The following is a 27204-nucleotide window of genomic DNA, read 5'->3' on the forward strand; positions in this document are numbered from 1 at the left end:
AAATTATATTTTATTGGATATAATATATATTTATTAGTTTATAATTAATTATATATTTATATACCAATTATATATATATATATATATATATATATATATAAAAAGTTTATTTTAGATTATGTTTAAGGTTTAATTAGATTTGATTAATTTTTTTTTTTTTTACTGATGAGGGGCTAAACCCCGGGAACAGAGCAAAGAAAGAAAAAAGATCCGGCCAAAACAACACCTAAGACCAAATAACTCTTTGAGAGGTGCAACCTCTCAAATCAGCAAGTAGTACCTCTCAAATCAGCAAGTAGTAGATCATGGACGCCTGCAGGAGGCATATCACACTCGTGATAACCCAAGGGCTTACTCAAATTAGGAAGGAAGATAGAAGTATATAAAGACTTATTAAACAAAATTAGGTTTTAGCACACTATGGATTAAAGAACGAACACTCTGGATACAAATCTTTGTAAATAAATTGTTCATTTATCATTTGTTTTATAAGATACAGTAAGTTCAATTATATAAAGACATTGATCTTTTATCACAACTAAGCAAGTTAAATAAAAGTAAATCCCAAATTTATTTAAATAATCATTAAAATGTTTATACAAGCATGAAATGAAATTATACCTCATTATTCTAAACTGGTAAACTTAAACAACTCCAAGTCAAGTATCTTGTTTAGGGATTAACATAATACTTTTGAGAACAGAAAGTTGATCTCACAAGTTTTAGATATTCAGATATCTAGGCAGTTACATGGATCCAGTGAAGGATTTCATTAAGATTGACGACCCAATTGAGATAACAAGATGAATGGATTTATCTAGTGTCACATATTTCGTCTCATAGTTAAAGTAATCCTCACACTCAAACAATCGTTAATTAGTGATTCTGGATTATAGAGTGTGATACTTTGTCCGAACACGATCCATAACAGAGAGGACTGTGGAGTGTGTGAGGGCAGGCGATGGGTATCACATAAAGTAATTGTAGGGTAGTTAATGTTAGATTTAGCATCTATCACTCCTAATAAATGGAGAATTAACTTGAAATCCTTGTAAGATCATAAAGTTAAGAGTAGAAATTGAGATTTCACTTAACCTATCTATTCGAAGTTATTCTACCTAGACAAGTAAAACAAACGTCTCATTATATGTAACTTGATAAATTCAATAGTTACTGGTTCATTTAAGGATAGAACTAATGAATGATCGAATTATACTGGACTTAATACGAAAAGGTAACCATCTGAATCAACCTGACTTCTTATCACTCTGGAGGAACGTGACAATTCTGTCAATAACAGTCTGCGCACTCATTCTGTTATATGTTTAGTCAAAACAATTTTTGGTTAAATCAATAGAGTCACTCTTAGTATTTCAATAAGAGTCTGCTCACTCATTTTGTTTTATGTTTAGTCGAAATTTTATGTTTAGTCGAAATTAATTTGGTTAAATCAATAGAGTTGCTCTTAGTATTCTTCTCCTGGCAGCATTGTTCTGCCGGCGGTTGCTTCTGTTGCTCCCAATTGGCATTTATATTTTTGGCTTGCTCACCTACTGTAAACGTTGCTGTTCTTAGTGCATAAAAGATTGGAATTGTAATCTGGGTTTGTAGTTGGTTTTTTAGATTGAAAAATGAAAGTAGTAATAGTACATTTCTTTAGTCGTTTTCCTTATGTTGGTGAGAGAGTTTGCATGGAAAAAGTAATATTGTATTTTTAAATTAGCTGAATGTAAAATAGACCTCAAGTATCAAAATGTGAACTGTTAATTAGCAAAATATATCCTCAGAGGCTGATTGTCACAAGGGTACTAAGGAATAAAATATATTCTCAAACATCAAAATTTATTATAACAAATAACTAAACAGCCCCAAAAAGAAAAACAAGCTAGAAACATAAGTATTAGCCTCCTAAAATAAATACAAAAGTAGAAAATACATTGTTGAATCCATATTACACTACACTAGTATATTCTCCTTCATATTGTATCTATAATATTACATACAACGCCCGGAAGTTTAAAAAAGGTGTCTAACAGATAATGCATTTCAAAATTTCTATTTACATTTAATGTCAAATGATGATGAGGATGAGGTACTTAATAAGTAGCATGGTACAGTATATACAAATATAATACATAAATCTCGGCTTCAATTTAACTAAAGTTGAAATATAAAAACCACCAACACCATGTGTTTAATAATCTATTACAGTTCAGCAGGTACTTAGGATGGACACCCTAGCCAATCTTCAGTTCAGCCAACTCTTTATTTCCTGTGCCTCCGCTTCTGTTCTGCTCGTTGTCTCTTGTCATCCTCCCATTCTCGGTCATACATCCTACAACCTGATTAAGGACTCACAATTTCTGACAAATAATAGCTTCAAAAATGCAGAAACCATTCCTACCATATGCAATAGTATGTGTTTCACCTGGCTACGTGCATCAAGATCAATCTCCGCACTCAACTTTATAGTTTCTTTGTTCGACCAGAAAAACAAATATACACAGCCAACAAGTATTCAGGTATTACTGACATATTTCAGGAGGCCTTAATAGATTTTTCTTACTAAGACACGCCTTCACTGGAATGGACACGGCCACCAATTATTACAGATGAGATAATTATCCACAAAAAGTTTCTACCTCGGGGTAGAAAAATTGGAGAAATACCTGGCAAAAACATGTGGTTTCAAAGAATATGTATTTGTGCATAAATATAGTGCATGTGCCTAGCTCATGAATGCATTCTTAAGGATTGGTTTGAGGATACGGATCTGCATCACGACGAGGCAACTTGCTGGCTACTTCTTTACCATGAATTCGCATAGGAGGTTCCTCCAGATAACCTGGACGTTGGATCATGGCTCCCTTCCTATCCCCCCTTTCTCTTCCCTCGTATGGTTGTGACACACCAATAGAAAGAGATGGAGGCGGTGGAGCAACTGGAGACAATTCACCAGCTTCCCCTGATGACAAATGCTCTCTTTTAAGTTTTCGTCTTTTAGAGGCTGCATTACCATCCATTTCCTCCTTCAAAATGTTTGCTTTTTCTCGCTCCCTTTCTCTTTCTCTTTCCCTCTCATCCACCTATTCATTCCATTTCAAAGATAGAAAAAACCTTAAGTTTTCCATACAGCGTGAGACCAATGAAGAAAAAGTAACATTCAGGAAAAAAGATGGCGGCTCTACAAGCAAATAAAGCAACTATAAAATGTCTATAAACCACCAATCCTAGGATGTTTCTGAACAAACAACACAGATAAAATATCACCAGAAAAAAAAAAAAAAAAAAAAGCTGAAATTATCCAGGAAGAAAATGCAAAGCTTTAGACAAATGTGCTACCAGAAAAAAGATGCCATAAACCACTGCCTGTTCCGTATTTGTACTCCATAAACTCTAAAAAGAAAAAATAAATGAAAATAAAGTATAACATCTTTAATGAAATTTCACCAATTTAATATCTACGTATCACAACCTGATCTATGTTAAGATATTTATAATCTCTAAATAATCATGGTAGTAAATCCCTTGATAAGGAATACAATGAGAAAAAGTTTAAGCCAGCAGGTACTAAATCAGATGCCCTATCAGGTACTAAACTGTAGTGATAATCTGTAATGGAATGGACACTTGGGACTTTTTCAGTAGCTCAACAGGTATGGAAGATCTCTCATCCTTTTTTGCATGGTGTTAACAAAATAACTACTTCGCTTTGCATTGGGGAAAGCACCGTATGAAAGCTTTGATTAAAAGTAACCAAGAATTGCTTCAAGTATTTTCTGATGCTTGTCGGAAAAATTCTGGTGTAATCCCAGACCATTTCCTACTATTTTTCATTCAAAACACACGACGGAATTCAGAGTGCTGCCTCAAAGACCCATAAGCAATAAGTTCCAAAATAAATGTCCTTGATCAGAACATGCATAAAATTTGGATTGCAAGTACACAATCATGGTGTTTTGCCACAAATGCCAGAAAGAAAAAGATCAAGCTAACTATGAATGCCAACTGCGGAGAAAAACTGACACTCCAACAAGCTAAATGAAAAAAGTGGCATTTGCATCCTCTAATAGACATGACAGAATAAAGAAACAAAGTCAATATAGCACAAACAATAAAAGACTGGAATCAGATTATACTCCACAAACCACTATGAGGAAGGAAGAGGTTCAGAAGATCATTTTGCAAATCACCAAACGCTTATATCATGTAAAACAACATAATAAAGTCAAAATGAAATTTGAACAAAGCCGCCAAGGGCTAATTCATACCTTTATTGACAGCCCCTCTCGCTCATCTCTCTTTCTTTCTCGAAAATCATCTTCCCTTCTGCGTTTTGCATCATCTTGTGAGACCAAAGAATTTTCCTCTGAGCGTCTTCTTTCTTTCTCTTCATGCCTAGGTGAAAGCCTCTGACCATGCCTTGTAGTTCCAAATCGTCTATCAGCATCTTCATCCCTCCTACCAGCACTAACAGACTGCGGAACCACATGAGGAGGCAAAGGTGGTGGTGGAGGGAGGTTTTGCCCATAAAAACGGTCATCAGCATGAGATTTTTCTCCGGATGTATCACAATATCGCAGTTTACTTCGATCATCTTTGTTTCGTTCTTCTTTGGCTTTGTCAGAGGGTCTGTCAAAACTCCTATCCATGCCTCTCTCAATGGAACGCTCTCTTCCATATCTTTCCATTGACCGATCCCTTGGTCTTTCAGCTAATGTATCATCTCCACGAGACTTTTCAGGGCGCTCCGATCTTTCCCTATATTCTCTGTCATGTCTTTCATTGCCTTTGTCCTTTGACCTATCCAAAGGTTTATCTGCGCTCCTATGTGTACTTTGTTCATCTGTTGCTGTTTTCTCAATATGAGTATCTGCAGACTTCTCTCTGTCAGAGAACCTAATTTCACCCTCTAAATCTCTCAAATCGTTATCACTTTTCCGGCGTTTGCTTATTCTGTCAGGATCTTCACCAGGGCTTGTTCTCTTCTGCAACTTATCACTTGACTTTGAAGATGATGCAAAAGAGCTATCATGCCTAGGAGAATGAACAAGTCGAGGAGGCTTGTGAGCATCACCAACTTCAGTGGCGTCATCCTTCACAGAAGATTTGGCAGTTCCACCATCAGTTCTTGCGGCTGAAGTTGAGCCTTTTGCTGATGCTGAAACTGCATTACCATTAGATGTAACTGCTGAAGAAGCATTGGTAGTAGCACTTCCCTGTCTGTTTTCAGACTGATGAGAAGGGACGTCTTTATCACTGGAAGAAGTGCCAGGAACTCTGCCACCTGCTTTTCCAAGTTTGCTGTCCTCTTTTGCAAGTTCTTGCTTAGGTGTTTTAACTGATACTCCAGAGACTGACCGTTTCACTGAGGCTTTTGACTGCAAATCAAGTGTCCATCAAAATAATGATCCATTTGCTAACAATGATAATGACTAATGAAAGAAGCAGCAAGCAGTGATGCTTTGTTAAAATTTAAACAAATGAAAGAATTGATTGGTACACCAAATACTATGTTTTCCACTCAATACAAATCATAATTGAAAATTATAATTTATCTAATCACGGACTTTTTCAAAAAGTATAGTGGTCAACTACTTAAAAGAAGAGAGTACAACTTATTTTCAGAATCCTATAAAGATTGATACTAATTGCATTCAATATTATTTACAGTAACTAATAAGCTGGAAAATTGTTTATTCATAATGGTCAATAGAATAGCAATTGTTATATTTTAAAACTTCAGGAGTAACTTCTTATATTTGCCTACATTTAAATATTACTAACAATAATGAATAAGCTAGATGTTCTTTGCTTTGGAAGGGTGTGATTAGAAAAAAAAAAAGTTACTAACAACTAAAAATCATAATCCTAAAAACTCCCAGGATACAGTTGGTATCTATAGGGAAAACTGTCATTACAGCTTGTTGGGTAATCTACATAATTCCCAAGATCAAATACATAGTGTGCCACATTGAAGGCCTGAATGCATGTTCCTATTCTTCATTGACCACGATTTTAACGTTATAAAGTAAAATAAGCCCCGACTAACTCAACCCCTCTAATTTTGTGTACAGTCAGCAGTGTCTTCACCACAAGGAATTAGCCATAAAAGTGAACAAGAGAAGATATCTTCAGCGCCGGAGTTAAGAACATGACAACTGAGTTTTGATGAAACAAAATAGAGAAACGATTGATAGTTTCATCAGCAGAAATTCTCATTCAATTTCAAAACCCTACATGCCTAATTACATCCAGGCACCGCTGCAGGGGGGAAATTCAAGGTAACCGACCAGTACAAAAAGCCCACAAAGAATTAACAGAACAAAAATCCCCAAACAAAAAACAAACAAAAAACATAGGGATAGCTTCAGGAAGGAAATAACTTGTTTTAGTTTTAAAATTTCAAAATAAATTTATATTGCAATGCAACACTGCTCAACTAGTTACAGACCCCACCCGTCCGCCGAGTCTTTCTATGAAGTGCCGTTTTCACTTAAACTGGAATATATGAGAAGACGGTTGAATGCCGGCACTTGAAGTAAAAATAAATGAATCAATAAACAAATAAACTATACCTCGAAAAGAATGCAGTTATTAAAAAAAGCATGTGCAACGGATCTGAAACAAATGTGTAGGCTAAAGCATAAAGCAGATGGCTCCCCCTACCATCAATATTTAAGTATTTATAAGATTTCCTAGCGTTCGCTTGGTAATCAATGGTGACCACTTGGTGATGAGAAGGCTCCCTATTATTAATGTTCGTCTAAATTAAGTGATTCCATCTAAACAAACATTAGCTTGTAATGTTTTAAAAAGCATATTCATGCATATTGCCAAAAAAAAAGGCCAAAAAATACCTCAAATTCTGCAGAGTTCTTTTGCGATGTTCTGGCTGCGCCCTCATCGAGTATTCTATTTGTTGACTCATCTACTTGCTTTTGATTCTCAGCCACCCTTGAGGTTCCAACCTGTCCAGCAGCAGAGGAAGCAGGCAATTGACTATCTGACCCATTTGCCAATGAACCAACTTTTACTTTTTGATGGGCAGTGTCGGATTTCACATGTGTGTCTGTCCTCTCGGATTTAACTCTAGACTGCTCTCTGGATGAATTTCCAGAATCTCCGTGTTGACTAACAGCAGCGACTGCTCTTCCACCAGCTAATTCGTTTGGAGGAACAATAGTGGATGAACTGCTTTGACCAGCTGCTACACCAGACAGAGACTTTGTAACAGCCGGGGGCTTTATATCAAGATATCCCATGCCAAATTCTTCATCTGTGACCCAAGAAGGCTGCATGCAAGAAGAAAATATTAATGTATACCCTAAAAGTAATTGCATCCTGTTTAAGTTACAATTCACCTTTCTAGCAGCCAAAGCAGCTGCAACGCCAGTTGCCAACACCTTAAGGTCCTCCCTTTCATCACTTTTGATTCTAGCTACCTGAATGGAGGAAGAGAAGATTACAAATGCAGCCATTATGCCATCATAACAAACAAGTTAACATAAAAGCAAACAATCTTTAATTTCTGTTACCCGTTTTTCAAGGTTAATCCCACTTCTCTTAGTAACTGGAAAAACACCGGAAATTTTCGTCAGCAAAATAAGAGCATTTCGAATTTCCATATATTCAGTTGATTCCAAGCACTGAATCAATAACCGCGAGATTCTTTGACTCCACTTCCAGTGAACCTATCATAAAGTGGCACATGAATAATGACGTTAAGCCCAGGGGGAACAAGTAGAACATACAAGACAAACAGGTAATATAAAGTAGAATATATGGACATGTCAATAGGCAAGCATGTTGTTTACTTCATGATGATGCTTATACATTTAAATAAATGCAAAATGATTGCTTGCGCAGCTAATAAAACGGAGATTAACAGAGTATGCTTGAGAAAAAGATATAAAAAAAAAGCATCAGCAGCTGAGCAAACAATATATAATTCACAGTAATCAAACATGATCCATTATAGTAACATAATCAGATTTTATTCAAATCTAGTACACGATCGACAATGAAATTAATAAATAAATAGCTTACAGTTGTGAGATATTGATTTCTGTGGTAAATCTGACTTGTCTTAAACAATAGAAGTAAACCAATATAAATACAACAGAGTCCGAACCCTAAACCAAACCTAAACTAACTCTACATAGGAGACCGAAGCTATACAGAGTCCTAATCTAGGTAGAAATGTGTAGTATAAACTTGGTGGGACCGACTTTCTTATCCCCCCTCATGCAGTGGTTTGGTAAAAACATTTGTTGTCTGATCAACCGTAGAGATGTATCGTACGACAAGAGCTTTTGAACGAACTTTATCCCGAACAAATGTTTGCTGTTATTATGGAACACCAGATTCGCAGTTAAATAAACTGCACTCAAATTATCACACCATAAGATAGGAGGAGAAGCTACACGAAAACCATCTTCGCGGAGTAACATTCTGCCTTGGTGGAGGAACTTGAAACTATACATTGCTTACGTGATGACCAAGACAGAAGGCATCTGCCTAGAAAAATGGCATTCCGTGGATTTTCAATCGTCTTGATCTCCCCACCCCAATCAGCATCTGAAAAACAATATAATTAGCAAAGCAAGCCGCCTCGATGCAGTGTCAACAAATCCCATTTAGATAATGCAAAATGTATTTGACAACCAACCAGTGTGATTCACAACATGCGTGCATATACTGGCGGGTGAAGGTGAGATATTGAAGATTGTTCACTATACTTTTGTAAATGCCTAGATCGGGTAAGAAAACCCCATTCTCGGTGCTTAATTTCTCAGTTGGATTTACCGGACTCGAAACAGCTTTAATGCTTTGAATCTTAGATTTCTCAAGGATTGGCTTTAAAATACTTGGTTTGATGAAAAACAAAAATCTGTTGGAGCTCAAGTCAACTTCCACACCTAAAAAATAATGTAATAGTCCCAAGTTCCAAATGGAAAATTGGGACTCCAAAAATTGAACGAGCTTAGCAATCATACTTGGATCATCCCCAATGACTAGTAAATCCTCGACATAGATTAAACAAAATAGTCGAACAGTACCACGATGAAAATAATACAAGGAAGTGTTTGTCTTAGATCCCCCAAAGCCAATCAAAAGAAGTTTAGATGTTAACTTTTCATGCCACATGCGTAGAGATTTGTGCAACTTACAGACGTGTAGGGCACATAGGATCCACAAACCCAGGTGGTTGTATCATACAAACTCCCTTCTATAAATCACTGTGTAAGAAGGCATTTGAAACATCTAGCTGAGTGATTTGCGATCCAAATGAGGCGAATAATAGTAGGTTTAACCACAGGATTGAAGGTGTCGAAGTAGTATATTCCTGGGCGTTGATGATAGCCCTTACCATTAATCGTGCTTTGTATCTCTCAATCTCGCCATGGGCCATCGTTTTAATCTTAAAAATCCATCTACACCAATTTGATTAGCATTTGGAGGTAGTGGAACTAAGCTCCATATGCCATTCATTATTAAGGCATTGTACTCATAGGCTCCCACCATTCTTGTGATTTCAAAGCTTGCAAAAAGGTAGTAGGTTCTTTCTATATCGTGGCAATGAGAATCCTTGGTTTTAATGTACCGACTTGGGATCTAGTGAAATCCGATGAATGCGAGGAGTTTCTTGAAGAGCTTGAATCATAAGTGAAGACGCATTGTTTTTTGTGTATCAGCAGATAACTCTAGCAATCTGGATTGTCGACGGCAAATGGACTTATCAGGCGATGAACTTTGCAATGCTTGCATATAATGGGGTGGACTGGTAGTCTGAGATGCTGGACTAGAAGGACTAGAAGGCCGAGATGCTGGCCTAGATTGGTGGGGACTTCGGATAGATGGACTGGTAGTCCGAGATGATGTTGGACTGGACTGATTTGTCTTATTGTTACATGTCAAATGGAGTGTTTGATTTGTAGCAGGTAATGTATTCAATAACAATTGCATTGTAACAACATGGCTATCGAGGATGGGGGCCGAGAGTCATGGATACCATTAGCTTGTTTTATGACAATCTTGTATATTGTTACCTGTCTTGTAGCTGGTAATATATTCAATAACAATGGAATTGTAACAACATGGCTGTCGAGGATGGGGGGCCGAGAGTCATGGATACCATTAGCTTGTTTTATGACAATTTTGTATGGAAAATCCTGTTCATCAAAAAGTACATGGCATGAGGCATAGATTTTACTAGAAATGAATCATATCAACGATAACCTTTGTGAAGACGACTATATCCCAAGAAAACAGATTTAGTGGAACGAGGAGCCAGTGTATGAGGACTATACGGTCTTAGCTAAGGGTAACAAAGACATTCAAAATACGGAGTGAGCATAATCAACACGATTTCCAAAAAATCATTTATATGGAATGGCAAAATTAACAGATGAAGTAGGAAATCTATTAATAAAGTAAACAGCAGTATTAAAGGCATAAGACGAAAGTAGGTGGTAAACAAGCATGATGTAACATTGCTAAACCAGTTTCAACGATATGATGGTATTTTCTTTCCGCACAACCATTTTGTTCAGGAGTATAAGGACATAAGAATCGATGAACTATCCCATTAGCCGAAAAATATTTTGTGAAATCTAACTGGAACGTCTGTCTTGATTGGAAGTAGGCGGAATTTAATAAAGGTGTCATACACGTAAGATTTCTTTCTGAGGAAATAGATCAATGAATATTTTGTGTAAGGATCAAAAAAAGAGAACATAACATGAATAACCATCATGAGATTTAATACGAACAGGACCCCAAACATCTAAACAAATTACTCCATAGGTTGTTTAGCAATATAAGTGGATTTAACAAACGGAAGTTCATAAATTTTGGTTAAAGAACATGGTTCACAAAGGGAATGCGTTTCATTATCTGAATCTAAAATAAAATTTGAAGAAACTAGTTTTCTAACAACTGGAATTGTTGTGTGGCCGAGATGAGCATGCCACGTTGATAAAGCAACAAAGTTTATTGAGACTGGAACAGAAAGATAATATAAGTCATCTTTACTCTATTCCTTGAGGATGATTTGCTTTGTTGGTGATGAGTAGCACCAGTATCCATGACCCAAGGTTGATTTCGATTTGTGTTTGCAAGATAATGTAAGATTGTTTATTTTGTCGTTGATTCTGACAAAAACTTGGTGAAGAACAAGAACGAGAATAATGTCACAGCATATCATTGTGGAATAATGAGTGTTTGTTGAATTCGATGTACCACGGCCAGGCTGAAATTGTTGTCCATATCCACTACAGGCAGTTTGGCCGTTGGACCGTCCACCCTGGGATTGTCGTCCACGTTCGCACCCTCATCCCCACGAAAAACGTACAGATGGGGATGTATATAAATCCATAGTCGTATCACGAGCAAGTTGGATCTTTTAACTGATCAATAATCCAAGCAAATTATCTTAAAAAATAGGCTCGAGCCGAGCTTCTAGTGAACAACAAAACAGTTAATACATAGAATCAAATCCGGCCATGATGCAGTCAACAAAATCATCCATGCCCATAGGATTTTGTAAAGTTGCTAACTTATCAAACAAAAGTTTAGCCTTTTGCATATAGACAGAAACTGAATCATTATTTTGTTTGAAAGGTGAGATGCTCATTCCGTATTTTGAGGACGAGCGATTGCAGCAACGGTTGTATGAAGCTTGTCCTAGGCTTCTTTGGCAGTTTCAGACCCCACTACTAATTGTGGGAGCATATTATCAGAGACAAATCCATATATGATTACAAGAACCTGGGAATTCTGAGCTTCCCAATCATCAATATTAATGTCTGTTGGAGCAGAGGCCAAAATAGCTTTTAGAATATTTATCAGGTGGCTTTTCCATCACACAAAATTAGAGTGGTTCAACATTGTGTTAAACAGGCAGTTTGTGATTGAGAAAAACCAGAGCTACCAATAACCCCTGATGAGTGAACTCCAGATGAAAAAGAATTTATTATTGTAACCATTGATCAAAATAACGTACCAGCACAAGAAAAAGAATTTATTATTGTAATCGTTGATCGGAAACTGGGTTTGAGATTTGGAAACATAGAAACACAATCGCAAACAGAGAAACTTGAAATCATGATCGCAAAACTTAGAAATGCGATCAAAGGAAGAACATGTGATCAGAACTAATATCACTGGTTAGAAAATTTTGGTTTTTAAACAACTAGGGCTCTTATACCATGTGAGATATTGATTTGTGTGGTAAATCTAACTTGTCTTATACAGAAGTAAACTAATATAAATACAACAGAGTTTTGGTTAGAGAGCCTGAAACCTAAAACCAACACATAAAAGGAAACCAAACCTAAACTAACTCTACCTAGGAGACCGAAGCTATACAGAGTCCTAATCTAGGTAGAAATGTGTAGTGTAAACTTGGTGGGAACGACTTCCTTATCAACGGTAAACTTATAAATCATGAACCAATTTGATGCAAATATGTATATGTATATTAAAAATGGAACCATAGTTGATAATTAAAAGGAGGACCAATATTGGTTCCCCAGTTCCCCTCCTTGAATCTCGAACCCACGTCCCTTGTAATTATCAGGGTGCAGGTGAAGATGCTTTACCACTAAGCCAAATTCTAATCTCTCTCTCTCTTACCACACCTTTCCCACTCTTGCTTCTGTCAAAATCAAATTCAGGCCCGCTCTTCAGATTCTTCTTGATCTCATCCTCTTAAGTTTCAGTTCAAAATCATCAAACTCGTTCCAGTTCAGATGAGGCGAGACATGTCTCTATGATCTTATCCCTCAAATGTGCAATATACTCGTATTGGGTTTACATCACATCCCTCAGTCCATTGCAGTCCTTGAACTGCTTCCACCATGCTAGTTAGAAGTCTGATTTTATTTTTCCCCTTCATCTGCTGGTTATTCTTAACCCATTTGATCAAGGGTGCTTCATTAAAATTTGTAAACTTTGATTTACTGTTAGTTAACTTTGATCGTGCATCCAATTTGTTCTACAAAAAAAGCACCCTTAAATTCCTTGCCCTTCCATGAGTTTCTTATAGTCTTAATGTTTGTCCGAAAAACAAAATTATGTTCTTTTTAGGGGGTTTGTGGCATAACCGGGTTACTGAGGTTAAGTTTGATTTACTGATTTCAGTCCATAACTTATGAGTGTTATTCGGTGGTTTTAGGGTTTATCAGCCTAAAAACCACCGAATATTTCTCTTTGGTTTGGTTTCATTTTATAGATAATTCTACTTGTTCGGTTCAGTTTTTTAATCAAACAAGTGGAATTATCTTGTTTACTTTTCATGCTTGCATTTGAGAATATCAGGAAACCCAATCTCAAGCTTAAATAATTTCAGGTTTTCAATCTTTGCCTAATAAAATAACGGACAAAATGAATAGCTTAAAGCCCTAGAATTTTGAAGCACATATCTATACTCTATCAAGTTTGGGACTTCAACAAGAATTAAAAAGAAATCCATACATAAAAGTAACAGCCATTTAACGCTAATAAATGACTAAGAAAATAAACGCTAACCAAGTTTCAAAATGTAGATCTTGCAAGCAACATAGGCAATGGAATAAAAGAATAAAACAATAAATGCAGATAAGAATGCAGGAAGAGATTAAAGCTGGCACCCTTAAAATCAACTTGTAACCTTAAGGAACTAGGAATTAAGAGAAACAAAATTTACAGTAGTTGAACTGACCTTAATGAATTGGCCATATGTAACACGTTGGCTATTTGGAAATCTATAATACACAGCAAAGCCAGGCATGTTTCCACACTCACGTTCATATATTGATTCATCACTCTGCAGACAAAGCAAAGCATTTATAAACTTTAATAATAAAAATTGATGACGCATGTCAGCAATAAAGGCAGTACATTGTCAACAAATAATTTGTTGAAACTGCCATTTTGTACATAAAAAATAAAACCCAAAAGGGAAAAAGGAAAAGCAAAAAAGACAGAATATCAAGTAGATCCATTACCTTCCAGTAGTAAGCAATCTTTAGTGTCTCATGAAGGAACTTCCCAAGTCTACCTGCTTCATATTCAGTGCAACAGCAAATCATAGGTTGCAATGTTTTGCATATCAGAACATCAATGTGGTTTACTGTGTTGAAGAAAGGTGTTCCAAGGGAGTGAAGGGTATGCACAAACATAGCACAATAGACAGCATCAGGCATGCTGAAAGTACAACGTGGAAAAATACACCGCTGAAGGAACTCCATGTTGATTTTCAATGTATCAGGACAGGAACTCAACCATTTATCCTTTTCACGAGAAAGTCGCCTACGGACTGAAGCAACATTTTCTTCATGCTTGTGGAGTTCACTAGTCAGCCGATCTAGAGATTCTTGAATCCTCTCCTTGTCTTTCTTCCTTTTGCTGATTGCTGAACTCGAATTATCAGAAATTTCTTCTAAAGCTTTAAGAGCTGCATGCTGCTTTGCAATTTCAGATTCATAACGATGTCTTGGAACGTACAAATCATACAATGTGAGGCCCCAAAAAGTTGCATAGAGATCAGGTGAGAGGCTATTCCAGGCTTTGGAAGGCAACATTGTTCTCACAGTCTCAAGAAGATCTGACCATCTGCATAGAAACAATGTATAGTCTTCGCATTAAACATTTTATAACAATGCATACAGAACTATTGCTCTTCCATCTATTCCTCCCAACCATATATGGGAGCGGAAAATATGGGCAAAAGAAGCTACCAATGAAAAGTGAACTGCTACAGAATAAACAATTACATTATAGGCTTCTGTGGAGATCCAAGATCCAATATGACTTTGCCAGAATATTGAGTTTGCTCGGAGTCCATAGTGCTTACAGCTTCATTGTCATCCAAAGGCCAGAACACATCAGAATTACCCTCACACTTGAAAAGCCTCATTACAGGGCGATAAATTAGAAATGCAACCTACAACATAAAGCGGAGAATAGAACATAAGTTACGCACAAGCAAATTCATAACATTAATCGGGACAACCATGATAAATCCTACGGCACAGCGCCGACTTCATTCAAGGAAGCGGTAACAAGAGAGGTAATTTCAACCAAGGTCACTTAAGACGGCAAAGCCTGCAATCTTCGATGTGGGGGGGTATAAAGCGATCAAGGTTTCGCAGACGGTTTACAATTCCCGGGTTGAGGCGTGTAAGTTTGCAGTAATCGGCCGTTTAACAATGACAAAGGGTGATACCCCTTGGAAGCACCAGGAACTTAAGCAGAAATTAAACAATATTTGGGGTTGTTCCTTAGATTGGAAATTAATCTCAATTGGCAGAGGTTTCTACACTATCATTATGCCTGATGATGAGGCTTTGAAGGATGTATGGAGCAGAGGACCGCTTGCTTTGAAGCGTGGCATTCTGCGCCTTCAGCCATGGGTCCCCAGATTGGACCCCATGAAACATAAATCCACCACTGCTCAACTATGGGTCAGAATCTTCAACCTTCCTTGGGAATTTCGGGATAGGCAGATCATTGCAGACATCGCTAGAGTTATCGGCATTCCTTTGCGTTTTGACAAAAAAAACTGTGGAGGGGGAATTTGGGCATTATGCGAGGGTTTTAGTTGATCTGGACCTATCCAAACCTATACAACCTGATGATCTGGGTAAATATTGAATATGAGAATCTTCCTGCCTTCTGCTCCGAATGCAATTCGGTAGGGCATATTACAGTTAATTGTAGACGCAATCTGAATAATGGAACTAGACATGGACATCAGGAGCATGACGGTGCCTGAACCAGTGCAAAATAAGGTTTGGCATCGCAAACCACCTCAGATGACCCATACGAACCTGCCTGATTCAATTCCTGTGGTCAGAGAACGCGGCACGGAGGAAGCTGCTTCATCTGAAGACATTGATGAACAATTAACATGGAGGAACCTTCGCCGAAAGCGTCTAAGTTACAACTAGTAATTTATGAGGAACATTCTGTACCAGTGGCTGTTTCGTCGAAGCTAGCAGCAACAGTTTCAAAGACTCAAACGCAAACGGATGTCACTGATACGAGGGTGGCAACCAATACAGTTTCTCCAATTTGCTCTTGAGCTGATCAATGTGAGTCGGAATCCGAATGGCATTTAATGGCCAACAGAAAGAAGAAAAGCAAGGGCAAAAACAAATTATTAGCTAAGGCTCCAGACATACTGACTTACAAAAGAGAAGTCCGTCCGCCAGCCCGTTACCAATGAATGTACTGTTCAGGAATTGTCGTGGGGTAGGTAACGCTGAAACTCAGCGTCGCCTGGGGAAGCTTTGTCAACAGCATCGTCCGGACTTTGTATGCTTGGCAGAACCGATGGTTACTTTTGCCTCTGTCCCTTCACGGTTTTGGCAACGACTGCAGATGGATTTCGTTGCGGTTAATACTACTTCTTCTATTTGGGTGTTAGAACGGACTGGTTATACACAAGTGACTGACGTATGGTGTCATTCCCAACATATTACGTTTAACTTTTTGGTAAATAATACTGCACACCGAATCTCTTTTGTTTATGGTCATACTTCATATCTTCACCGTCGTGATCTACGGGATGATTTGAGAAGGATATCTTTACAATGTTCGGTTCCTTGGTTATGGATTGGGGACTTTAATTCTGGGAGTGGTGCACATGAGAAATCTGAAGCTCCACCCACCAGTATTGCCTGTAGGGAATTTATAACTTGTTTAGACAGTTGTGACATGTCTGATGTGGAAATGAGGGGCTCTATCTACACCTGCAGTAATGGTCGGCGGGGTATTACAGAGTCGAATGTAAACTTGACAGAGCTACATGTAATATTGCTTTCTATGATTTCTGGAGTTCGATTAATGGGGTCACACTGCCTAGACACACATCTGACCACACCCCAGTGGTTCTGTCTTGCACTGCTAGAGCTCCAGGTAAAGTTCGATTTCGTTTCCAATCCATGTGGATTCTGCACCCTGATCTTCGTACCACAATCACTCATTCCTGGAATCAGCTGGTACTATCATCACACCCCATGTACATTATGAGTGCTAAACTAAAGCATTTAAAAGGGGTGCTTAAAAGCTGGAATAAAGAAACTTTCGGTCATCTTGCTGTGAACATTGCTTCGGCTTCATCACATCTTCAAGAAGTACTGAACAGTATCTCGAGAGAGGGTGTTTCTGATGACTTACACTATGCAGAACTTCAGGCACACGAAACTTAAGAGACCGCGTTGAAGCAACAAGAGAGTTTTCTCCGAGAAGGTAGTCGAGTTAAGTGGCTGGCGGCTGGGGATAGAAATTCGCGGTTCTTCCATCAGCAATTTGCCCGGAAAAAATCTAGACATGGCATTCGGTATCTCCAAATTAACAGGGAGATTACTGATAACAGCATTCTGATTCAACAACACATCGTGGATCACTTCAGCTCAGTTTTCACATCCACGGCAGATCCGAACAGGGATCTGTCTGATATTGCGGACATCATTCCATCCATGGTGACGGAGGACCAAAATGCAGCCATGACACGGCAGCCAGACTTTCAAGGACTTCGTGATACGGTTTTCCAGATGGACCCCGACAGCGCACCTGGCCCTGACGGGTATACAGGAATTTTCTTTAAAACTTTCTGGGATGTGGTTGGGGCTGATTTATGTAGAGCAATTGGGAACTTTTTCACCAACGGGTCGATTTCTACAGGCTGGAATTCTAGTATTATGATCCTCATCCCAAAATCACCGAATGCAATCATGGTTGATCAGTACCGTCCTATTGTTCTTAACAATTTTTGCTTCAAGATAATTACAAAGATTATGACATCCCGGCTGGTTGGCATATCATACAGAATCCTCTCTCATAATCAGTTTGGCTTCACAAAGGATATAAGTATCTCAGATTGTATTGTTGGGGCTTCAGAGGGTGTTAATCTCCTGCAGAAGAAGTGTTTTGGGGGTAATTGTGCAGTGAAAATTGATATTCGGAAAGCTTTTAATACCCTAGAATGGGGTTTTCTTGCGGAAGTTCTTCGATGCTTTGGCTTCAATGCCAAATTCTGTGAATGTATATTAACCATCTTCTCCACTGCCAGGATCTCCATTGCCATTAACGGTGATGATCATGGATATTTTCCTTGCTCCAGAGGTGTCCGCCAGGGAGATCCTCTGTCGCCACTTCTCTTTTGTCTGGCCGAAGATTTTCTCAGCAGACTAATCCATATGCAGGTTGCTTCGGGTGCGCTTGTTCCGTGTCAATATGCGAACAATATAGCTTTCCCCACTCATTTTCTATATACGGATGATGCACTATTTTTCGTCAAGGCTACGGCTCGGAACCTTCGTGAACTGAATCGGATTCTGGATCGGTACAGTCTCCTTTCGGGACAGGTGGTCAACAAGCAAAAATCGGATCTCTATGTTACCAAACATTGTTCTGCTAGACGTGTGATGGACCTCAGCTCTCTTCTCGATGTGAAACTTGGAGCGATGCCATTCAACTATCTTGGGGTTCTGTTATTTTTGGGTGCACTTAAGAGAAGATGGCTACAACGGTTGGCGGACAGAATATATGGGAAGCTAACGACATGGAAGGGAGACTCACTATCAATGGCGAGCAGACTCACTCTAATTCGGAGAGTAATCTGTAGCTCGTTGCTTCACTCCTTCTCCGTCTATCGTTGGCCACGAGACTCACTCTAATTCGGATGTAACCTGTAGCTCGTTGCTTCACTCCTTCGGTGAAAAATGCCTACGATTTCTTCAGAGATAAGAGTCATCGTCAGGACTGGGTTTCTTTCATTTGGGGTGACTTTATTCCACCATCCCGTTCTCTTATCAGCTGGAAAGCTTTACACGGCAAATTTGCAACGGAAGACGTGCTTTCTAAGCGTGGTTGGTCGTTAGCATCGAGATGTAGTCTTTGTGCGGCTGCATCGGAATCACAGAACCACTTACTAGTCATTTGTCGGTTTGCGAAGTGTGTTTAGAAAGCACTTGAAGATGTCTTTCTAACTTACATTGGAATGCCACAATCAGTCTCAGATTTATTTCATCAGGCTGCAGCTCTACACTTTAGCTCCCAAATCAAGCGTCTTTGGCAGAGTGCAGTTCTACACGCAATTTGGGCTATTTGGAAGTCTCGTAATGACTATATCTTCAATTCTATTCCAACGAATATCTCATGTACACTCCGTTTAATATGGAAAGGGATTTGAGATGCTGATTTCTTTAAACACGGGACATCTGCCTCGGCCCATGATTCTTTGATTTTAACTAAATTTGGAACTAAAGGTAGATCAGCCCCTTCTTCAACTCATCGATTCCTGCAATAGCGAGCTCCTCCACAAGGGTGGACAAAAGTCAATACGGATGGTTCGGCCTCTGCAACGTCTGCTGGTATGGGTGGTATTTTTCGCACCTCACGTGGTTTCCCGAGAGGTTGCTTTGCTGCTAGGCTCCACACAGACAACCCGGTATTGGCAGAAATTTCGACGGTAATATATGCAATCCGACAGGCTGATATTCGGGGGTGGTTCCCTCTATGGATTGAATCTGATTCGCTGAGCACCGTACAGTTATCGCGTAATCGTCAGCGAGAAGTTCCCTGGCAGCTCATGGGAGATTGGCTCTTTTGCCTTGACATTCTTCGCCTTAATCAGGTTCACATCTCGCATATTTTCCGTCAAGGAAATACTGTTGCAGACTGTCTATCTCGCACAGGGGCAAATATGACCGGGGAACAATGGTGGCCAAGCTATCCTAGCTTTTGCGCGGCTCGTGTTCTATGACTTTAATAGGACTTATTATACACGTTATTTATAGCTGAGATGGGTTTGGGACATGTTGTCCACTGCTATTTTCATTCTTTATTCTCTCATTCATTGTTGTTCTTTCTTTCTTCACTTATTAGTAAAATTTCTGGGATGGGGTGTTGAGTGGCTACGACTGGTGCCAACCTAGCTAGGATGAGTCTAGACACTTGTCATCCCGTTTCAAGCTCTTACTTAAAAAAACCATGTTAAATCCTACAAGTTAAAAAGCAAAGAAAGCTAATGTTAAGTGGAAATAATGAAGTAAATAAGCATCGGAAGTAAAGCACAAGTAGATATATTTTGGAAGTTTATTGCACGCATGCACTACCAAATCATTGGGAAAAAGAGACACAGACCTCTGGGTCAAGGTGGTAAAGGTGGACTAGATCATTGAGAGATGGAATCAACTTAGCATAAGAAGAGGCTGGTGTCACAGCACTGCAAAGAAATTCGACATACTGAAGAAGAGTACCATGGCATCTATCAAACTGCTCACTAACCATTTTGATGTAAGGTGCATCTGCGTTAACAACAACCCTGCAGTAACAAGACATTCTTAGAAAAATATTACAAGAGGTCTATGGGCACAAAACTACTCAATAATGACACCAAGTATTCAGAATGATCAACGGCTAAAACAAGAACCTTCTTAAAAAAATTCCGCTCGAGATAGACTAAAAACAGTAACACCCATAAGTTAAACCATGAAGGTTCTGTTCTGGACAATATCGAGATAATTCTTCTTAATGATGCTACTTAGTGAAGATGTTTTTTATGTATATACAACAGAAGAGAACTTCTGTTAGAAATACATCAGTTATAACATGATAATAAACAAACAAACCATCCCCCAATATAACCCTATAAACTGGAGGAAGAAGAAACAAGAAAGTGCAAGAAACACATACCAGAATGCCACATATACAGAATAAAGAAAACGTAGAAATAGAAAGAAAATATGTATTTTCTGTGTATCAAACTCTAAGACACTAGAACAAACTTGGGCTGCAACACCTTAACATGGAAGTTACATATAAAAAAAAAAAAAAAAATCACAGTAGCACCAGAAATATTGATATTTTGGCTGACACCTAATACAAAACATGCTATGAGTTAAACACTAGAATATGGAAATTTTAATCTACAGAAACAAAGGACAAGTATTTCACATAAACAAGTTTTAATTATTCTAAGCAAAGATCCAAAATTAGAAAGAAAAAAAAATCATTTATCATGAAATATAATTAAATGAATGATAAAATAGTAAATCTTTTCAGCTTACAGAGAACGATGTTGAGCAATAAGTAACAACATGGGGACTGCAAGCCTTGGCTCATCCTTTGCAAGCAACGAGTCCCTTAGCCTGTTAGTAGATTTAATCAAAGCCTGCAAAAAGAGACCAACTATTCAGATCTTGACTAGTAAATCACCAGAAAATGTATTGAGAATTTCAATTCTAAGAATTCATATTTAAAAAAAAATATGAAGAACAATTTTCCTTCATAGCCTTATGATCATTGCTATTCACAGCCACTTGTCATTTGTCATAACCTATATATCACATAAGCATAGCAACCAAAAGTTGCTAGCTTATCTGATGGCACTCACGTTTTCCAAGTGCAAGTATATCAGTGGGTCCAAGATGAGTGGAGTGACTGCTGAAACTAAAGATGCAAAACAATTCCCTCTTAGGCATAAAAAGTCAAAAAATACGTAATGTGAAAGGGAAGGAAAAGATTTGTTGATTGTAATATTAAGCTATTTGTTGATACTGAATCGAAAACATCAAGCATGTAAAACTCAGTTAATTTGACTCCAAACATTACCCTAAAAGTTAAAAACACACTTGTTATGTAAACATACACAAGCATGTGTGATGTATGATGCTAAATCATCAATATCAGTTGAAACATAATAAAGCAATGTAGGTAACTTAGTCATAAATTAAAATAATCCTCTGCATTTTTATTCCCCAATTTCTCCCCCCATCCCAAAAGTGTGAATACTCACGCTTAAATTTGGCAACATCGACAATCAGTAAGCAAAAAGAGTTCAATATCAGGTTAAAACATAAATATGCCGCATTATTTTATTTTTTATGAACAAAGAATCGATTATATCAAATACCGAAAGATTAGCATGCCTACTATTTTTAAATGTCAGATTCCCAATGCAACATATGGCATAATTTCAGAACTTCCAGCAAAACTAGGGAAGATATACTTTTTTATCTTTTAGTTTCATCCTCACTAGCATCTGTTAATCAAGATATGCCAACTCTGGTAAATCATATAAATCAAGAGCTCACAATAGTAAAAAAATAAAATGGTTCTGAGAAACACAACTAGTTAATCCAACCAACTCGGTTGAAATATTATGATTCAACTAAGCAAGCAAGTTCTCCCAAGGAAAACAATTATTTAGGTCAATTACTGCAGAGCATATACTTACTTAACACAACAGAAAAACAAAGAAAGTATGAGGACCTTGTTATTTCGTGTTACTCCGAAAGAAGTGGCCTGATAACGGAGAGTCTCACTCCCTGCCATTGCATCCAACTGTTCCTCTGTCAGGTTCTCTGTGTACTGAACATTAGCCATTTGTTGAATAAGCTCCTGCATAATCACAGAATTTCAGCTGTCACACCCACGTCTGACATTCATACAAGCAATAAATAGCATAGCTTCCAGATCTGAGCAATATAATACCTGAAGAAGAACAAGCTCGACTCCCAGACCCTTTTTAAGCTGGTTTACAAGATACTGAAAAAGGCCCCTCAGTTCCATAGATGGATACTTCTTGCACCTGGAAGCAAGCAAATTTTCTTCACAAAATTTCAGAGCAAAAAAAAATAAAATAATGCAAAGAAAAACGAACGCCTAAATTGTGTATTTCCTGAACAATCAAATGGGAAAATGTATCAGACAACCAGAAAGGTCTTTCTTAGTCATATTAGAAAACAAATTAGAGCACCTTCAATAATTATAACTTCCTCAGTATCCATTTAAAGGTCATCCAAATTACAGAAAAATTCACATTTAAGTAGACAACTCACAAGTATGAACTCACAATGTGGAAAAAGGACCTAGGCATTTGCATGAAATGATACATAACACAGTAAAAGCAAGCAGAGGGATAGGCAATGCATTTAATTAAAACAGCTGATATTGTTGAACGGAATTGAGGATGATTTAGCATCTATCATTTTGTGCATAGAAATTTCCCAGCAGCCCTGAATCGAAGTGCACATAGAAAACACAGAAAATGAGAATTGGTTCTTATGATATTTTAGGGCTAGCTACTTGGTTGACAGATAGTAGTAGAAAATTCTCACATTAGTAATGGCCTTCTGACACAAATCTGATGCTTCACAAAAAAAAAAGGATCATTCATGGACGCAGAAAATTTTCTAAGGTTTAACTAGAACCAAAAGGATGTTCAGATCAATATCAAGTTATTAGAGATGGGAATATGCAGAAACAGTAAGTTGTATATCGCACAGCTCAATCATACTAACAGCTATCATTGACTGAATCTGGTAAGTTCAATAGGAAAATCAGGACTATAGACAATCAGTCGAAGGAAGAAAAAGCAACTCACAATAAGATTATATTTTATCTTCAAAAAGACTTCCGTACAGACCTCAAAAGCTCATGAATAACCCAGAAGAAAATAAAATAAAAAAACAAAGAAGGAAGGAAAAAGATAATAGGCAAAGGCAAGAAAACGCAGCCACTTTAAAATTGAAGATTACCAAATCAATATATTAACAAATAGACCCCCCAATCCCCATATAATTCCAGCAACATAGCATTCAAATGTCCAATCCCCTCAATATCTGTCAACATCATCCTTTGACAGTCTCCATCTCAAAGCTGTTAGGTCCATGACTGCATTGCATCAAGGTCTCTTCCGACTATGTCTAACCTGTAGATCTCTCATTGCATACCAACTAAACAACGCTTCCTTGGCTCCAATTGATATACAACTTCTCTTACCAAGGGTCTGAATTCTCATCTCATACCATTAAACATACCCAGATTTATCCTCCTTCAAAACAGCCTTGAAGTTGCACTTCAATAGGAACCAACCACAAAGGCGCCCAGCAAATGAATCAAGCATGCCATGATTAGCTTCTTGCATGCTTTGCTAATCTAAATTGTAAGGATAATCTTAAGTCGCAACAAAGCTTTGGTAAACTCAAAGGATGAGGAATGGCAAAAAAGCAGGACTTCTCTGACCACAAAAGATGAATGCGAGACCAGAAATACCAATGGTGTATGGTTTAGAAGTTGAGGAACCAAATATCATAGTCAACCAATAACAGACTTTCAAAACAGGACCAATATGCCTGGAAAATGTTTGTGAGATTCTGGATAGTAAATAAGCGAATACTTGGAAATTCCTTATACATAAAGTTGAACACAAATACATATACTGACAATACTGATGTAAAGCAAATACCATTGACTGAGAGCAATGGCATCATGGAAAACGAAAAGTACCACTAGATAAACTTGGCAATATGGCCTCCCAAATAGTTGTTCCAGGAACATGTCAGCAATAGGAATGCCAACATGTGGATGTACAGTAATAGATGTTCAGATAAAGAAAGGAATCAATTATGAAAGGGAGGGGAAGAAGGGGAAAATATCTTGAAAGAGAGAAAAAAGATGCATTTGTAAATTTGAAGACATAAATATATGGACCATACTGATCTAAAGCAAAAGAAGGTCTTGCATGAAGGGGAAACCTGCGGATGCTAAATGAAAACTTTCCCTTCCATCTAAGATGATTACTTGAACAAATAAGATACGGAAGAATCATATTCACACTTGATATAACCGAAGCCAACAACCACCAAAAAGGTAGACAAGCTTGATCAGCAAGTGAGTAACAAACACAAATCATCACCAGTGGTCAAAAGAGTAGAGCTCTGCAATAATCCCACTCATAAGTTTCTTTTTCATTGCCAACTCCCAATTCATAGTCTCTAGAAAGTTAAACACCGGAAAAAAAATGCTCTAGCAGTGACCACCTTTCCCCAGGCTGTCAACCCTCAACTATACCTCAGCCACCAATTAGTTTAGGTTGGCAACATACTCCACTTTCGTTAGTTTAGAGAAAATTCTCCAAAAATCATTACAAATCAAAATATCCTTATCATTTACTACCATCCACATACGCTTCAGTACCTCTAGGCTCTGGACCCCTAACCCACTAACTTGCATGCAACAACACATCTTCAATTGAAACCAAATATGTCAAATCATATTGACAAAGCCTTCCAAGCACATTGGGAACACCTCCTTTATCTCAGTATTTTTACGTCCTATTCATGCTGTTCCAGACCAACTTCACAACATCTTCCCCAAGCTCATATGCGAAATGCATTTGCCCAGCAGTTTCTTTTAGAACTTGCATGTTCCCTTTTCCATATCTAATCAATATAGAACTAAACAGGCTGCATTGGTAAACCCAACCTATTGAGTCTCTCTAACAAGTTCCCCCAATGGATACGGATACTAGAGACACACACACAACAAAAAAATCAAATAAGTTCCAGATCTTATAAGCAAAAATATAGAACATAATACATTGCCAACTAAGTAATTCAGATAAAGCATGCAATGATATCAGGCATAGTATCATACAATACAGATGTTTTCTGATAGAGAATGGGCGCCCATTCTCTATCATTTTCTACATTGAGTCCCCCTGGCATTCTACATTTAAATTATTTTGAGGGAAAAAAGAATAAAAAGAAAAAAAATATATATATATATAAAAACACCAACCAAACTTTTATGGACTCCAATGAAAAACTATCCCAATGAATGCATTTGAACAGCCCTGGCAACCATGAAAGCTTTGACAGTTTTTGCGGGTCTTGCATCAACGAATTTGATTTTATTTCCGCAGATAGCAAGTTATGTATGTCATTGCACAATAGTTACCCAAGGAATTCCATATATGAAGAAACTGATGCACCTTGAACCCAAGAGCCATCATGAAAACAAGCAAATGCCCATCTCATCTAATTCAGATCAATCAAGAGCTCAATGAACTGTCATCTCACTTCTATTCAGATCACATCCCCAGAACTTTTGATTGTAAGATTCGATGGTAAGCATCAGAGCTGACAAAGCAAAGCTTTCTTGCAAAATTCCACCCACAAATTGCAGGAAAGGCACAAACTGAAAGAACCACAGAAGAGAGCATGCTAACAAGAATTCATAAAACCAATAACCAACTGCCTTCCAATTTCAGCCTCGCAACTTTTCTAGGTCCTTCAGGCAACCAACAAAGTAAGGTTACCAATTTAAATCATTACCTCAAACTATCATTGAAAGGCCCACCTCCAGAGCCAAGAGCATAGATAATACCATTGTCAATAACTCAGATCAATTCAAACAATTTCGCCTTAATTCCACATTCAACTATAATTTTAGGATTCCTGTTTGGGTTGGCTTCAAAATATAACAGTTTTCGAATTGTGTTGAGAAGACCTTCAGTGCCAGTGACACTAAACTTCCAACCCTGATGATAAAAGATAATACTTTGCCACAAATGCCCCCTAACAATCAGAAGGATCTTCCACCTACTAACGCATCGTCAATCTCAACTGAACATCTAACACATCATTTCTCACCTCCAATCCCAGAATCACAAACTGGGAAAGAGATAAAGAGCATAGCAACTAAGTTCGGATAGATCAATCCTCCTAACCAACCCTTATCACAGAGGCTAAACTCAGGAGGAAATCCTACTTTTGATTCTGAAATGACCATTCACTTAAAGCTTGCCATACCCATAAATCTCACCCTGAATGACACAAAGTTAACCCACCTTTCATCCCTATCACACACCAAACACAAAAAGGAATACTGAATTTCGTCACCGCAAAGTAAATGATGCAATTCTGACCGACCCTCCCACCGTTGTATCATGTCTCATCCAAAAGATATTTTCTTTTACTCCCATTATATAATCCCATAAAGTTGTCAGCTTGAAGCCTAATCAAATTCAAACCAACCCAAAATGCTGAACCGATGAGGCATCACAAATCAGGACCCAGAAAGATTAGCAATGTCCCACAACACCTCAGCCCCAGTCTTTGTGCTTTTTCTGTACTAAATCTGCAACCCCGCATCCCAAAAAATATCTAAGTCTTCGTAGAATCAAATTAGTCCTCAAGATATCTCCAACAAATTGTATGTCAATGCTTTTAGGACAAACTACCTAAAAGTTACTTAAATCATGTAAAGGTTAGAAAGCAATGGCAAACATACATAATACAGAGTTAAAAAACACTGCTCAGATAAGGTCATCACAGTATGCATCAAAATGTAGAACCATCAGGATTGAGACCCCTTGGTGCTGAAATGCTGACCAACAATGATCATGCAACAAATAAGAGTACA

The 27204-nt window shown here is 37.9% G+C and overlaps 1 protein-coding gene across 2 annotated transcripts in view; it reads right to left on the reverse strand.

Annotated features, from left to right (window-relative positions):
• Positions 1-2040: 2040 nt before the first annotated feature.
• LOC136209446 (THO complex subunit 2) overlaps positions 2041-27204 on the reverse strand; it is a 35826-nt gene continuing 10662 nt past the window's right edge. For both annotated transcript variants that reach the window (XM_066000909.1, XM_066000910.1), the window contains 13 exons: positions 22489-22585; positions 22267-22395; positions 21063-21166; positions 20137-20317; positions 14760-14929; positions 13992-14598; positions 13706-13810; positions 7539-7694; positions 7365-7445; positions 6861-7295; positions 4272-5381; positions 2770-3086; positions 2041-2335 (listed from right to left, as the gene is read on the reverse strand). In XM_066000909.1, the coding sequence (XP_065856981.1) occupies positions 2266-2335; positions 2770-3086; positions 4272-5381; positions 6861-7295; positions 7365-7445; positions 7539-7694; positions 13706-13810; positions 13992-14598; positions 14760-14929; positions 20137-20317; positions 21063-21166; positions 22267-22395; positions 22489-22585 (3562 nt within the window). In that variant the 3' untranslated portion in view covers positions 2041-2265. The remainder of the gene's footprint in view (positions 2336-2769; positions 3087-4271; positions 5382-6860; positions 7296-7364; positions 7446-7538; positions 7695-13705; positions 13811-13991; positions 14599-14759; positions 14930-20136; positions 20318-21062; positions 21167-22266; positions 22396-22488; positions 22586-27204) is intronic.

Source organism: Euphorbia lathyris, chromosome 10 (genome assembly GCF_963576675.1).
Source record: "Euphorbia lathyris chromosome 10, ddEupLath1.1, whole genome shotgun sequence".
NCBI lineage: Eukaryota > Viridiplantae > Streptophyta > Magnoliopsida > Malpighiales > Euphorbiaceae > Euphorbia > Euphorbia lathyris.